This window comes from Sturnus vulgaris, chromosome 3 (assembly GCF_052056855.1).
Source record: "Sturnus vulgaris isolate bStuVul1 chromosome 3, bStuVul1.hap1, whole genome shotgun sequence".
NCBI lineage: Eukaryota > Metazoa > Chordata > Aves > Passeriformes > Sturnidae > Sturnus > Sturnus vulgaris.
In genome coordinates this window covers 61,057,126-61,071,820 of record NC_142245.1, presented here as the reverse complement: position 1 = coordinate 61,071,820, position 14,695 = coordinate 61,057,126, and the positions used below count along the sequence as shown (strand labels likewise).

Genomic DNA, 14,695 nt, shown 5'->3' with positions numbered 1-14,695 from the left:
GGTTTTAAAATGCTATTTTTAAAAATTCATAGATCTTCTAGAATATCAGATTTAACTGGTTAAAACATCTGAGACAATCAAGGTGGGGTTTTTTGCTATTCTGTATTTTTACTGTTTTTTGGCTGGTTGGTTGTTTAATTTACATTTATCTACTTCCATGAAATATTAGCAAGGATACATCCTTTCTGTGTTCTGATATTCACTGTTGCTGACAGAACCAGGTCAATGTCATTCCAAATCATCTTCCTGAGCTCTCCATAATGCTGGATAATGCATATGATCTACTGTATAGAAAGATACTATGTATTTAAAATCTGTACATTTTTCCCTGTCAATTTAGTGTCAGGCATAAGCATCAGTCTATAAAAAATCTGTGATTTTTTTCATTGTGTTCCTGCATTTAGTTAGATAGTTTCATGCATTTACAGAAAACAGTAAATAAAAATACGTCTCATAAAAGGAATAATTATTTTGCAGTAATTTTAGTATGATGTCTAATTGCATTTTCAGATCATACAACAGTATGAAAAGCAAGAAAAGGGAAGTGGATGAAGGTGGATGAGCAGGCTTATAAAAGAGCAAATAGTACTGAAATATAGTTCTCAGCCATAGCTTTATAAGTATATTAATTTATTTTTTTTAATGTAAGCATCCTTATTTGAAACAATATTCTGTTAAGTCACCCTCCTCTCAATGACATCTAAATTCCACCAAAGTTATATTTTGGGGGAAAAAAAGTATGTTTTTTAAATCTTAATATAACTTCAAGCATTTTGAAATGCATATATTCTGAAGAGATTTTAACTTTCTCAAAGTTAAAAATTATATTTAGAAAACAAAGAGTTTGAGAATTCAGAACTAGTAAAGATCTCAAGAAATCAGGTTTTCACTTTGAAGGCATATCATTAAGCTAACAATGGTAAATCTAAAAAACTTGGAAACAGATATTAATATAAGGATAAAAGTGTGAAATAAAGTGGATTAGAAAAGAGCTGTCTGGTGTACTGTACCCCCTCCAGCTTCTCAGACTGAAGCCTTTATTTACCTACTCAGAAGTGGGACCAACTTGTTCTTTGTGCTTAGTTGGACATTTCTCAGATTAGATGTGCCACTGAAAACCTCCCCAAAACCAGGAGGTATAATGTGCTCCCAGATGTCCTTGTGGAAGGGAGACAAAGGGGCATAATTTATTTGCACATGTTCAACTATTTCCAGAATTATTTGAATGATAAGACTCCTGGGTTAGTATCATTATCTTCTACTCAAAGAACCTCAGTTTATGTGACATTAATATTTTTGGCTTCTTGAAATGACATATAGATGACAGATGTAGTATGTATTTTATTTCCCATAATGTAAGTGGTTAGAGCAAGTTTTGGCAGACAGTAAGCTATTTAATGTCTTCTCTGTCTATTTCCATGAGGAATCTCAGGCACTTGCCTGGCTGCAGAAAAGGTTATTGCTTTGGTAGTATTTAGATACAGCTCTTGTGTCATTAGTTCGTTAATGAATTTTTCTTGCATATGCATACATAAAATACTGTGTTCAGTAAAGATCCTCTGCATGGCAAGAGAAGTGAAAGGGAATCCTCCCTATGTGTGGTATTAATCCTCAAATGTTAATTGAAAATAGAATAGAAAATGTGAATTTCTCTCTTACATTTCTAGATTTGTAATTTTGCCTTTATCTATACCCATGTGGCATAGACACATAGTATGTATGATACAGTTGTATCATACAGGACCTTAAAGAAGAGAACAGTTCTCAGTAAAACTGAGGTACTTCTGTTTACCAGCCCCTCTGAATCTGACCTGCTGAATCAGCATTCTTTTTGTAATATCTCCTGGGATCTCTGGCATTTGGACAGAAAAGCTGGTATAAGAAAAGCCACAGAGCCATTAAATGCCTCTGCATTGCCACTTATCTGCCCCTATGACAGTGGTTTGTATTGTGACAACTGTTGTTGTTGAGACACATTTATTTGGAATCTTTGATGCTGATCTTAAAATGGCTGAAACCATCACTTTGGCACAATATGAAACAATAAACACCTTTCCTTTAATAGTCTTCTAAGATCAGTAGAAATGTGTTGTGATTTTTCTACAGTATATTTTTTAATCTGAGGTTCCAACAGCAGGGACAAAAAATGCACAAACTGGGCGACCCAACAGCTGGAAGAGGTTCTTAAAATTCTTCCTCTTCATAGACTCATATGACACACCATATTGCTGGGATACTCAAGTACTTGGTTTAAAGAAGAAGAATGAAGGACATAAGTACAGACAGTTTGTTATAAGCTAAATGTCCTGTGAAGTGTTACATCACAGTGATCATTCTTTAAAGTCCCAGACTCTCCATGGTAGTCATGCAGTCTATGCATTTACATAGACCCTTGCTACAGGATTGAGGCTGCAGAAGACAACACTTCTTTAGACATGAACTCTTCCAAGTCCACTTGGGGATCGTCAAGGTCTAGGCAAAGAAACTTTTCCACAATAGACTTGCATTTTTCCATCCTATCACCTTTTGAAGGATGATCAAGACGTTTGATAGGTTTTCCATTGCGAATCAGTTCTGATACTTCCACTCCTCTTTCAATAATTTTGGCTGGCATTCCTGCTAATGCAGCAATATTGGCAGCATGACTAATGGTGGACATGCCCTGTTTGATCTGATAGAAAAATATCAACTCCTCTCCATCCTGATGGGTGTCCATGGTCAGGTACTCCAGAAGAGGTGTGTCAGGTAGGAGTTCTAGCTGCATTAAACTGTGAAAATTAGTGGAGACAAAGACCTGTGGACACTGTGTTCCTTGTCTGATCCAGTACCTCAGGACAGCAGCCAGAAGGGACAGGCCATCCAGTGTGTTGGTCCCTTTACCAAACTCATCAATAAGTACCAGGGACCTCTCTGTGGCATTGTTTACAGCCTTGGCAACCTGGTTAAGATCAATCATGAACGTGGAGAGCCCTACAGAAACTGATTCTCTACTATGAATTCTTGTGTAAATCCCATCAATTACTCCGATCTCTGCCTCTGCTGCAGGGACGTAGCTGCCGATTAGAGCCATGAACACTATAAGACCTACTTGCTTTAGGTAAACACTCTTTCCAGAAGAGTTGGGCCCTGTGATGATCTTTATTCGTCTGGTAGCCTCGCCGCTGTCCACAGGATTGGCCACAAAAGTCTTAGCACATAGTTCCATGAGTGGATGTCTTCCATCCTTGATGTGGAAGCCGTGGCAGTGAGTAAAGCGAGGTCGGCAATAGGCGTTCTCCCGGGCGATCGCTGCCAAGGCTAGCAGCACATCCAGGTGTGCAGTGTACTCAATGACACTGTTAAGCACTTCAGACTTCTCCAGGATCTTTGTCTGCAGCTGGTGCATGATGAGTGCTTCCTGGTCTCTGATCTCACAGTGCAAGTCACCCAGCAGGCTGTCTAGCTCCTTGGTCCTGGCAGTTCTGTAGTGCAGTTTATCCTCTGATAAGAACATGAAGTCCAAGCCTTCAATTTCGAAGTCAGTCTTATCCACCATATTTGGTAGGCGTGGAATGGAGAGAAGGAACCCAATCAAAGGAATGTAGATCACAGAACAGGAGGGAATATGATTGTCCAAAGTCTCCAGTTCTTTTCGTGCCACTTCTGTAAGGAAGTCTGGTAGTCCCATCATCTTTCGTTTCTTCTCATCAATCGTGGCATCTACATTGGGTCTAACAGTGAAGCGGTTCTCTGAGAGGCTCCCTTCAAAATCTACCACTTTGCTGATTAGGTTAGCAATGTAGTGCAAATCATCAGTGAAGACATGTGAAATTGTCTGAAAAAGTTCAATATTGTTGGGCAGAGAACGACATGTGTCTCTAAGGCAGACTGCATTGTATGCTGTCTTATACAGTGCTTGCCAGTCACTAACTTTTGTGTTGGAAAGAGTCATTCTCTTTAAAATAAGAGGCACATTTTTAATATTCTTGAGGCAGTTTTGAAGAGTGAGGACTGTTTCATGGTTCTGAGCAAGCAGGAAGAAGTCGATAACATCCAGCCGTTTGTTCAGCTCTGTCAGGTTCCGGGTAGGTCGTGTGAGCCACAACCTCAGCAGTTTTTCTCCCCATTTGCATCTGCAACGGTTTAAAATTCCATATAAGCTAAATCCTTCTTTTAGTCCACTGGATAGCTTGTACACAGAAGGATGGATATCACTTTTAAATATCTGCAGGACACAGTAAGTGTCTTGGTCCATATTCACAGTATCTGACAGCACAAATTTTTTAAAGGCCAAAATAGGAACTGCTATACTGCTGTCTTCAAGTTCAACTCCAACCCTTCTTCTGTCTAGAAACTTAAGGAGACCCCCTAAGGCTCGTATCATGAGTGGACTCTCGAAAGGGATGATTGAGGACAAATAGAGAATTTTCTCTGTGGCAGTCATATGAGATGGTATAAAAGGAAATTGCCTAGACAAAATCCGTTGCTTGCTGACTTCTAGACCAAAATCTATGTTAGGAAACAGGACAATTTCCGGTTTTCCTATGTCTTTTTCACCAGCAGTAGCTGTTAGGTTGGTCAGGAATTTGGCAATATTCTGGTCCTGTTTTGCACTGGTCACTATGCATTGAGGGTTAAGTTCCTCGATCACTTTTTGCAGTAGCTTGAGATCTTCATTATCAGGTATCTCAGGCATGAAGTAGACTGAGCAATCTTCTGTATCATAGTAAGTAATTGCCAGCTGCCCTGCATACCACAAAACAGACATATGTGTCTCCGAGCCCTCCTGCTCCTCTTGCTCCTTTTGCTCGGGCCCAAGCTGCGGTGGCAAGGCACAGCTCGTGGCTGATGTAGCACTCATTCTGTTGGCAAGAGGTATTTTTATTCACAACTCATCCAAAACGTCCTGAGAAGTAACTTCAGTTGACAACAGGAGGTTAACACTCACTCTGTCAACCCTGGAGAATCTAAGATGCTACCAGGAATTAACTATGAATGTTCAAGTGAAAAGACGCAGCCACCATCGGCTTTCAAGGAAAGTGTAACAGAGCTAACTACCAGCATTAGTTTTACAGTTTTTCTTTGTGTCCTTTATTTCTTTAAAGTATCTCTGTACACCCAAGTACCCATAAATACAGTAACGTGCAGGGACACCTATATCCATGTACAAAATCATCCTCCCTCAGAGGTTCGTGACACGCACCTGCGCTTACCATGGCTCCTCTCAGCAGTGCAGCCTCATAGCCTGGCCATCATTACAGGGTCGCAGCCCCCTATTTATGCTGCACCTTCACACAGCACCAGTTTCTGTACAAGCACACAGGAGATCGGACATACCAATCCCTGTCAGCACCTCACTTCCAATCCTCTCTCACGTCTTTGCTCTCTACTCACCTCCTCACCACAGACGGGCAGCTCGTCTCAGCTGCTGCGGCTCCGTGGCCCCGAGAGCCTTGTGCTGTCCCTTTTCCCTTCCTCTCCGGGCGGGAGCTCGGCGCTCCCTAGGGAGGGCCCGTCAGGAGGCCCCGACCCGCCCCTGCGACCGGGCCGCGCCCACAGCGGCTCTGTGGCGGCTGAGGGCGACCCTCGGGCGGCCTGCGGGCCCCGCCTGCATGGAGCGCCCCAGAGCTGTGCTGGCGTGTGGGGTCTGCCACAGAGCCCGGAGCTGCTTGTGTCTGTGCTCCCTTCGCTGTCACCACTGGAGCCTTCCTGCCCCTGGTCCCAAGGCTGACTGTGGCAGTAGCCACGGGAGCTCCGTGGGGTTTAACTGCTGGGATAGCGGCTGCACCTTACCGGAGACACGAGGAGAAAAAACAGACATTGCAGGGCTGCCCAGGACATTCTCCCTGGTGCTGTGGCAGTCCTGAAAGAGCTCCTGGTGCCGTACCTCTTCAGGCCAACGTTACACAGAATGTTCTTTACAGGCATCATCCATTACAATGCTTCCTCGAGAGGCAGATGTCTTCCTCCTCCCCTTCTAGCACCTAACCCTTCAAAGTGGCCTCTCAAGTACTCTTGTTTCTCACCCCCATTATAGCTTATCTTTACTGTCAGCATCTGTACTATACCCATGTGGTAACAACTTTTCTCTTGCATCTCTACTGCTCCAGACCCTTACATTTAAGAAATGAGCCATGACCTTCCCGTGCACTTGCATCGCTTCATCCTTTCACATCTCACTGCAAGCAGCACTGCAGAAATTGTTCCAGTTACTAAAAATACCAGTTTTCCCATGGCTGCTTTTCCAAATACCTTTCAGTAGTGCATCACAAGCACAACTCAATTTCTGAGCATTCAGCATTTGACTCATGCCTTACCAACCTGTCTTTGACAAGCAACATCCCAACTTCTTGTGAATGTTATTTTTTTATTGGAGCATGAAGTTATGATGTTTATCTTTTCTTCATTTCATTCCAGAAGTACTCAAGACATCACATTTTGACAAGTGTTCTCCTGGCTGAAAAGATCTTCTTTTATTACTAATTGATATCTAACTGTATTTCCAAGATCTGTCAGCCAAAAGCAAGGAATGATGATTTAATGTCAGAATAACCTTAGTACATAAGGACTAGCCTAGCCACAGAATATAAAATTTTAAGTAATTACTGTGAGGATGAAATAAATGTGGACTCCCAAATTTCACTTTCCTGAAATGAAAAGCATCCACCACTAGATGTCATAATTTCAGAGATTAAGGAAATAAAAAGACAATTGACCTTCGCTAAAGTAGACTTTACTTTTCACACTGATGAGCTGCCGAGAAACCACGGGCAAACCGGGGCTTTGCACCTCTTGGGGATGTACAGCCGAAAGTCCAGGATGTTGGCAGGCTGACTGTGCAAATGCATGGAGGGTGTGCAGTGGGAGAGGTTGGGGAAGAACACGAAACAGGAGTGGCCGATGTGGGTTGCAAAAGGGGCCAGTCCTGTTTAAAATGAGGCTGGTGGGCACACTTGTCCGGCTGATTGCCAGGCGTAAATGTTTGTATCCTCCCCAAACTGTGTGTGTGTGGTGAGTGAAGCCAAACGTCAAGCTGGGCCAGCCAGCAAGTGTGAGACCTGTGGGCTCAGTAAGAGGCTGGCAGTCTGGGCAGGGGTGCTGGGGGGACAGAGGGGTCATGATGGTGCTTCAAGAATGCACAAATGTGAGCATGGAGACAAAGTCATGTGCATCCTACACTGCTGACCTTCTGTCCCTGCCAGGAGCGACCTGCACTTGTGTTTCCTGTGAGCCCCATGTGCGGGTGCTGGTGAAGGCAGTGGCATCCATGTAGCCAGCCATGTCCATGTCCTTTGAGCATGGGTATGTGTCTCTGGGAGGTGAAAGCAGCCAGTACATCCATCAAAAACTGAGATTCCCACAGACAGACTGAGCTCCAGTAGCCAGGCAGTAGGAAGCACTGGGCTGGAGCTGCAAGAGGCTCCTAATAATCCTTAGCATAGAGTAATGATATTTAAATAGCAAACAGCATTATTGGGAGTTAGATTGAAGGAGAAAATTCTGAATTTCTACAGAGATAATATGTTTTTATTGATGATGCAATGGAATGAGGACCCCTAAACTCTTAAAATAACTACTGAAATGATGTTTTCTAAAAATAGCTTAATAGAATATTTATTATGTTCCGCTTCATATATGCAAAACTGCATAATGATTCCAATATTATAAATCCCAGGAAGTTTTTAGATTTACTGAGATAAAAAATCTAGTGCTTATAAAATACAACCATTTTTCCTGTGTGCTGATTTTAATGACTCAGAAAACTGCCCTTGATGATCATTTGAGATTCTTCTTTGTAGCAGCATGCCCATCGATGACAGCAAGAATTATTTCCAGTTACACATTCCATGAACACTGTTGCAAACCATTGGAAGTTGTAGCATTTTTTGTGTCTATTTGTTTCCTGCAGGACTGAAAAGGAAATGGTAGAAAGGAGGACTAATGACAGTTTTATTTTATTGTTAACTTCTGCAGTAGACAGTGCTTCCCTAAAACAGATTTGTCACATGATTATTTCTGTATTCTTCTTGCATCTTGAAGCAGTTTTCCATATTAACTGTACTTACTGTTAAAATGAAAACTATAGAAATTAAAATGAAAATTTGGTCTCCAAGTAGAATGTCTAATTGAATTTTATGTATTTATTTTAATTTTATTTATTTATTTATTTATTTTGCTTTTTAAAGGTGAAAAAAATTGACTCTGGTCTGTATGAAGATTTCAAAAACCTTTATTTTGGAGATGAGATCTTGCACCGCTTTGATCTTTGCTCCATGTTGAAAAAAAAGCAACCAAATGGTTACTACTACTGCGAGTCCTCTATTGTTTTTGGTAAGTACATCTTAATTTTCTTCTGATCAGTTGCATCTCTGAGTTATATGTGCAAAAAGCCATTTTTTCTGGAGTGTGTGTTGGGCAATTCTTGCAAGACCCATGGAGTCTGACAGAAGTCTCTCCCTCAGCCTTGGTTCTGCAGGAACTCTGTGCAGTGGTTCTCACTGACAGTTAAAGTTTATGTTCAATTATCCATCTCCGGAATCCCGTTCCATTTCTCATCCTAAAATGAGTGTTTGAGATAAGTGAGATGTGTCACTCCCCAGAGCTGCTCATCTCTCTGTTGACTTTAAAGACAGGCTGTGTGACTAAGTCAGATTAGACACGGTACTTATAGCTGATTTAAGCTAAGTGAAATGTCTAGTTTGGCAGAGATGTGACCTTACTTGGACTATATTCATGTACAGAGAGAATTTCAATGGTACCAGAGATTTGATAATAACTCTTCAGAATACTGTAAGACTTAAAACATTGTTCAGACACCTTGATAGATTATTACAATGCTAGAAATCACAGTTGTGTCCTCCTGCTTCATCTGAACAAAAATACCACTACTAGAAGTTAGTGCTGGTTTCAGGACTACGTGTAGGGCTTTGGTGAGGATTTGGTTTCTCCCTCGTGGTGACTTCTTTGTGCCACAGCATTGCTGCTCAAGTGCTTACTGGTCTTGAGGATTGTTCTGAGGACTTTTAATTAAGTACTTAAACAATATTTTAAACATGCCAGGCATGTCACAAATTCTAGTTGCTGTTCATGTTTTGTTTATGCTTAGAGTCACCTTTATTTAGCTTAGCTAAATTGTTACCAAAAAAATCAAAAGCAGTACAGAGGAAAAAAGGATAGGAAGTGACAAAACTATTGCAAAATCCAAGTCAATCAGAATCAAAATGAAATATATTTATACATATTTATTTATCTACATAGCTGTCTTACTGTATTTATTACCTTGTGTTATGTCTCATAGTTATGTTTATCTTTGTGTATATAACTATATATATAAAATGTCTTCTGTACATGTTTGTGCATTTAAATATTATTTTTATGCATCCAAATGCTTCAGAGAAAGAGAAATTACAAGATCATTTAACATGATACGAAATTTTTGGTTTGGGTGAAATTGAAGCTCTGCTATTTACAAATATTCTTCACACTATTCTGGAATATGATTAAGGAATTTGGTATATAACTCATTACAATAAAAAGAATCTGCTTAGTAGTATATTTGGTAGTTATGTTTTTCCCAAACATTTGTTTAAGTCTGTCTTCTTGAACTTGTCTTCTTACTGACATCTCAGATTGCTAAAATGAGACAGTCTTTCAGCAGTCTTTTGAATGTGAGTCCCATTAAATGGTTTACAACAGCAGTCAATCAACCAGTATTCAAAGCAAGAATCAGATGCTTGTTTGGCTTATCTCAATCCCAGTATGGCCATGCGTAAGGAATTTATGTGTCATTTTCACAGTCCAAACAGAACTCTGCTTTGAATTATTTTTACATGAGCACTACATCTGACTGTGTCTAGCCATAGAGAGAATGGATGTTTTTCACTGATATTAGATTAAGAAATGGCACTGTTATTGTCCCCATTTTTTCTCAGCTCTGTATGGATTTAGATGCATTTTGGTGAAATATGCATTTTATTTCTTGATTTTGTACATGTTAATATATATTTATTTAAAGCCAACAAGTGAAAGAAAACATTATATTGGAATGGAGTTTAAATGACTTATTTTTTAATTCAGCGAAGAAGAAATTGTATTTTAATGAATTTTGAAAAGTTCCTTTTGAAGTTTTAAAATGTGATTTGAATAGGATTTTTAGTACTTGTAGGTAGCTAGGACATTAAAATAAGGGAGTCAATGTAGTTCTATTAATCAAAAATAGTGAAATTTGAAAACTACTTAATACAGACAAAACACTCTATGTGGGTCTAGTTCTTCCTACATGTACATATACACAAGCACTTATCTTTTCCTTGAAGTACATGGAAATTACAGAAACAGAATTTACTTGTTACCTAGAGTTTAGTCAGAGTTGAGTGTTTTGCATTTAATAAGATGAAAAGATCTGAAAGGGGATCAGAATTAATGTTAGAAATCCATTCACAACGGAGAATTGCTTATTACCATGTCCTGGCAGCCAGGATGGCCAAGTGTGTCCAGGGGGCATCAGGCACAGCATGGCCAGCCAGGCAAGGGAGGGGATTGTCCTGCTGTGCTCTGAGCTGGGGCAGCCTCACCTCCAGTGCTGGGGGCAGCTTTGGGCACCACAATGTTAAAAAGACATTAAAATACTAGAGAGTGTCCAAAGGAGGGCAACAAAGATGGTGAAGGGCCTTGAGGGGCAGCCATATGAGGAGCAGCTGAGGTCACTTGGTCTGTTCAGCCTGGAGAAAAGGAGACTGAGGGGAGACCCCATTGCTATTACAACTTCTTTGTGAGGGGAAGAGGAGGGACAGGCACTGATCTCTTCACTCTGGTGACCAGTGACAGGACCTCAGGGAGTGGCCTTAAGCTGAGGTGGGGGAGGTTTACGTTGGATACCAGGGAAAGGTTCTTCACCCAGAGGGTGGTTGGGCACTGGAACAGGCTCCTCAGGGAAGTGGTGACAGCACCAAGCCTGACAGAGTTCAAGAATCATTTGGACAACACTCTCAGGCTCACGGTGTCACTCTTGGGCTGTTCTGTGCAGGGCTGGGAGCTGGACTCTATGATCCTGATGGATCCCTTCAAATCCAGTGTATTCTATGATTCTATGGCTAATAAGTGTCACAACACTTATCAGCTGCACATTTATTTAAAAGTGTGTTTAAAAATAGGGGAACCAAAAGAGATCGATATGAATAAAAGGCAGAAATACAGTTCTTGCTGAACTGCATCAGTATGCACCATGGGTAATCAGGCTTTGACAGAATGTTACAGAGCAGCATCCACTAACTTTAGCAGAGCCTACACGTGCACCAGAAGCTTTCTCTGTGTGCTAGCCCCACAGGGTATGTGTTAAGGAGTTAAAAATTGATGTGATAGTGAAGGTAATGTTAAAGCTTAATCTTCAAAGTAGAGTTCAGTTTGGTGTTTAAAGCAAATAAAACAACAAGGCAACAGTGTCCTTCTTTGGACCACCCACCTCATGGCAGCTGTTGTATGTCACCTCAAATCCCAAAGAAGGTGGGTGAATGCTGGAATGAGTTGAGCTTTTCGATATATACTCCTTCACCTGAATGATTGGTCAGTTTTTGATATCGTGGTAAAGATGTTCAATAGATCCTCTGACTGTCAGAAGAAGCATTATGTAAATCTTATGTCAAATATACCTTTTGCATTTAAGTATCTCAAATATTTTCAGGATCCATTAATGAAGATTTTTGTAGACGTGTTTCAAGGAAAATTGGTTTGTAGTATTATAATGTAAAATGAGATTATATACACATTAAAGAAAGTTACTGCATGCCAAGCTGTTTTCTGTGATGTTTCTTCTGAGTGGCTTGTAAGAAGTTTATATATCAGACTTCTCCTGTGCTATGTCTGAGGTAGAGGAAAACTTCAAGAAGTCTATTTCTTAGTGGAAACCACCTAGCCGGTTACTGTTACTTTCTGCACAGCCAAAATTCATATTTCTGGAATGTGGAGGTTAAAGTATTCTTACAGTCTCCCTTAATCCTGCAATCTAGCAGCAGCAATATGGAAAACAAAATATCAGACTACAAACATCTGTTCTATCTGCATAAAAGCATAATAATATGGTAAAAGGTAATGCTTCTTTGTGCTCAAGTAATACCTCAGAGATGCCTTTTAAAGTAGCAGAACATTAGTGGATCAATTTGGTTTTCAGTGGATCTATGTACAGGTTCAGTGTCCAGTATGACCTTGTCACCAAGGTCATTCTGCCGTCTCTCTGAGATGAGAGACACCCGCAGAAAGTTGTTCTTCTGATCCTAAAAGGAGTGTAGGATCTAAGGCAGGATCTAAAAAGTGTTTATGATAACCAAGTTGTGAGTATAAGATAGACTGCTTGAGCAGTTGTTAATATTTGTTACTTAGCTTGCTTGCTAATTCCATATATGTGTATATATAAAGAGCCAAGTTTTCAACTAAAAGGCAAGAAGATGCATTATATTTGCAATTTTTAAGTTTCTGAGGGAGATCAATAACAGTGTGCACAGAACATGTTGTAAGAAAAAATAATTCTTGCCAATTGCTGGTGTTAGGCTATTTAAACCATTCAACTAACATTTTTGTTGCTTTAATAAACTTGATTAGGCTTTCAGGGTGTAGTACATACTTCCACATTACATTGCACAATGCTAGCCAGGCTACTGCTCAGCACTCATGTCTCAAGCAAAGAACAAGATACTTCTGATGATAGCTTGTGTATGAGCACTCCAGACGGAAGATAAGTTTGTCAGCAATAGATTTGGGAATACACACAAGGAAGAAAGAATTACAGAAGAAAGAACAGGAGAAAGACTCATCTGTACCTGAAACAAATAGAGATAGGATAATGTTATTCTATGAACTCTGAATAATACTGAGAAGAAACAAAAGGCTGAAAATAAAGGAATTGGAAACCAATTGATAATTGGATAGATTGTCAACATCCCTCAGTTTGCTCTTGATAAAAATGCACTTGGAGTGTCAAGCAAAAAATACAGTAGCATTTCACCTTCATCATCAAGGACAAAGACATTTTCAAATACAGTATGCAGTATGAAGTATTGCCAGTTTGTCTGAAAGCTTTTTATAACGGCACTATCTTAAATTAAAGATTGCCATTTGTCTCCTGTAGATGCTCTCCTGCTTCTCTGTTTACTGGTGGTTTGACCTCAATATGGTTGATTTTATTTATATGGCAATTGAGCATTTTCTCAAATTGGGAACAGCAGTGGTAAGCAGGTGAATGCTGCTTTAATTGTCCAGGTTCTAAACACAGCAAGATTACACATATTATGGGTTGATTTCTTTTCACCTTCCTTCTTAATTGCATGACAGTGAATAACTTTTTAAAAATAATGATACATTCTTTAGTTTTTATGCCCTTCTTTCTTCTTTGCAATTTCAAAATACCCTTAGGTTTGTTTCTTTCACTTCTTCATTTTCTTTCCTTGCTAGTCTATTTGTAGCCTAGCTTCTACTTTCTCCACCCTATTATGTTGTGAGTAACTGTTTTTGAGATTCTTGCATATCTGTGGCACTTCTCCCAAATTTTAATTAATTTTGTGGTAGTCCTAGTGCTTCTGGATAAAGATATCTTGGGTGGTTTCCCAGGGGTTTTTTCTTAAGATTAGAAATTCGTAATTAAATCACTGTTTGTGTTGAGTTTATCCAGGACTGCTGCAGTCTTGTGCATGCAGTGTGCTGAGCAAGTATTTGCCTAAATAAAAAACAACAGGTATTACGTGCTAATCAGTAAAGTCTTTCCCTGAAGCACTCTCAGCTGAGTCATGTGGTAGAATATTGACTTATAAAAATGGTTCTTTTAAACATGGCTGGGAAAAATTCACATATTGGTTATTAACCTATAAGCCAGGCCTTTTATGGACACCAGCTAGAAAGTAGCGATCCAGGGGTTTCTTACACACACCAAATATTTTTTTATTTCCTAATGACAACAGAGTGGTGCCCTATTGACTCCTTTTCACTGCTCCTGCATTAGAGCTTCATGGATGGGCTCTAGCAATGTATCTGATCTTGTATTGCTACACTGGACAGTTGCTTCTGTATTTGGTAATTTTCTGCTATTGAAACACTGGCCATTAATATCACATTTTTCATAATGAGATAGCATTTTTATATTAGTTTTGTAATACCAGTTACGACCTTAAAGCTGTACAGATACTGTGTCTGGATAAGGAAAAGAGGCTAATTAAGAGGGAGGTAACCAATATGGTTTGAAAACTGAAGTTTTTATTTCAGAATAATATTTCATTGTTCTGAGGCAAATTCTAATGTTTGAGCTTTAATGTTGGCCAATGTGTGACAAACCCTTCATGAGGCAGTGACAGGGAGCTTCAAAGACAGGAACATGATGTTTAGAATTCAATCATTTATCTCCTAGTACTGAAAACAAGCAAAAAACATTCTCATCATTTTCTGTGATAATAAGATTTATTTTTTATATTTGATTATGAGATTTACTTTATTGTATGGGATAACTTTTGCTACGCTCTTTTTAAAATATCAGAATGCAATTCTGTTCAAAAGACTATTTTCCTTTGTTTTTCAACAAAAAAAATATTTGAAGTAATGATGTGTTTTTGTGCCAGAGGTGTCATCAGTGGTTGAAAGTAAGTCAAAGTAAGATTTTCCAAAATGGTTTTCAAAAATATGTGCAAACAGTGGGATAAAATGATGAAGTAAGTCTAACAGGAGAACACAAAGTCGT

At 39.6% G+C, this 14,695-nt stretch overlaps 2 protein-coding genes across 5 annotated transcripts in view; one reads left to right on the top strand and one right to left on the bottom strand.

The window, feature by feature from the left end:
* Window positions 1-14,695, top strand: part of AKAP7 (A-kinase anchoring protein 7) — a 79,213-nt gene that overhangs the window by 21,305 nt on the left and 43,213 nt on the right. For all 4 annotated transcript variants that reach the window (XM_088161787.1, XM_088161786.1, XM_088161789.1 and 1 more), the window contains exon 7: window positions 8,166-8,310. In XM_088161787.1, the coding sequence (XP_088017913.1) occupies window positions 8,166-8,310 (145 nt within the window). The remainder of the gene's footprint in view (window positions 1-8,165; window positions 8,311-14,695) is intronic.
* On the bottom strand, window positions 2,396-4,840 carry MSH5 (mutS homolog 5). The gene has a single exon (XM_014874222.2). It carries the CDS (start codon window positions 4,838-4,840, stop codon window positions 2,396-2,398), a length of 2,445 nt encoding a protein of 814 aa, XP_014729708.2.

Excerpts from the sequence above, each read along its gene's own strand:
- MSH5 (XM_014874222.2), bottom strand. The coding sequence starts at position 4,840 with ATGAGTGCTACATCAGCCACGAGCTGTGCCTTGCCACCGCAGCTTGGG.